Source organism: Trypanosoma theileri, assembly GCF_002087225.1.
Source record: "Trypanosoma theileri isolate Edinburgh chromosome Unknown TM35_Tth_30_V1, whole genome shotgun sequence".
Classification (NCBI taxonomy): domain Eukaryota; phylum Euglenozoa; class Kinetoplastea; order Trypanosomatida; family Trypanosomatidae; genus Trypanosoma; species Trypanosoma theileri.
Genome location: NW_021639872.1, coordinates 411,247 through 412,926, shown reverse-complemented (window position 1 = coordinate 412,926; position 1,680 = coordinate 411,247). Strand labels below are relative to the sequence as shown.

Below are 1,680 nucleotides of genomic sequence, written 5' to 3'. Positions count from 1 at the left end.
CCTACTTTGTCTCCCATCTATTATGGTGGTATACCCTTGTTACCAAGAACTCCTCTCACCTCCTTTCTTCTTGTAAAATATCGCATCCCTCTCTACCACTTTCTCTTTTCATAAAAAAAAATATATAATAATAATAGTCCACATTTCATAGCCCTTTGCATACTCATAGAATCATGTAAAATTAAGCTCACTTATACGTGAGTGAAAGGTCGCCTGCGCCACAGAACCCAGATGGAAATGGAATGGTGTGTCGACAAGTCTGGAAAAGAAAAAGAAAAAAAAAAAAAAACATTTAATCATGCTGATAGCTTTTCATTCTATTGCGAAACATAATGTCAAAATAAAGAGAGAAAGCACCCAAAGTTTTTTTTTCTTGTGTCTGGCATCAGTCAATGGGATAATACCTCACCACTACTCCTATCAGACACAGGAAAAAATCCTCACATACCCTATGGAAAATCTTAAAAAAGAAAAAAAAAAAACAGAAAGTCAGTGGGCTGTTCTTTGTATCTGAAGAAAAAACCCTTATACCCTTGGTTATGCTTCACTGATAAGAAGCATAATTAGTGAAAATAAATTAAATCCCATCCGTAAAAAAAACACAGAGTCGACCCCAGCACAGATCCTCATATCCACATATGCAGAGGAAGAAAAAAAAATTATTATTATTGCCATCTGTTGTAGATGAACAGAAACATTGCTGTGACATGAACAGAAAGGGGGGAGAAAAAAAAAGCACGATTTATATGAAAAAAAAAAAAAAAAATTCGTTTTGAAACTATCACAAGGTTGTGGAACCAACACCTTACTCCGCTCCATTGGATCCTTTTGCTTTGGCCTTGGAGCTGGCAAGACGAAGCTTCTGGAGAAATCCTTCCATTTCCTCATCATTAACACCCACCATGCGGCAGACGGCACGGATGGAGAAGTTGGAGAACAATTCGTAGAATGGAGTTCCCTCAGTCATCCCAGAAATTCCAAGTCGGTTCATCAATTCTCTTGCCTGTTGCACTGTCTCAGGGAAACGAAACGCCTCCTTTATCGCAATGTTACGGTGAATCTCCGGAATATCATTCACTTTTTCATGGAACGCTTCTACCTGTGCCTGAAGACGAATGTCACGGGACGATGCACCAACAAGGATTGTGTACTTGCCGTCGTGCACACGCCATTCCTTCGCCTTCTCATCATAGTATGCAAAAGATCTTCTGTTCAGCTCGAAGGTCACCCGCTTGGACTCGCCAGGTTGAAGAAGCACTTTTGCAAATTCCTTGAGTTCCTTCTCCGGGCGTAATACTGGTGCATACACGTCTTGGACATACAACTGTACAACCTCTTTGCCAGCCATTTTTCCTGTGTTCTTCACTGTAAGCGAGACCAAGACGAGAACGTCTTGGGCGCCACCATCAAGAGTAGTGTCACTTTGATTCTCCTTCTTAGTGTGTTTCACTTCGACGGCAAGATCACTGTACTGAAACTCAGTGTAACTGAGACCGTGACCAAATGGAAATAGTGGCTCGATCCTCTTTATATCGTAGTAACGGTATCCAACAAAGATGCCTTCTCGGTACACAGCGTCCTCCTTCTCTGGATAGAAGGGAAATGTTGGAGTGTCCTCCAATCTCTTCGGAAATGTTTCGGCGAGTCTCCCCGAGGGACAGCAGACGGCGAAGAGCACGT

General features: G+C 41.9%; 1 protein-coding gene across 1 annotated transcript; it reads right to left on the bottom strand.

Annotated features, from left to right (window-relative positions):
- Positions 1-805: 805 nt before the first annotated feature.
- On the bottom strand, positions 806-1,678 carry TM35_000302560 (glycoside hydrolase family protein; the record flags this gene model as incomplete). The annotated part of the gene is made up of 1 exon (XM_029028579.1): positions 806-1,678. A coding segment is annotated over one exon (873 nt), but the record flags the coding sequence as incomplete, so codon positions are not given.
- Positions 1,679-1,680: the final 2 nt, after the last annotated feature.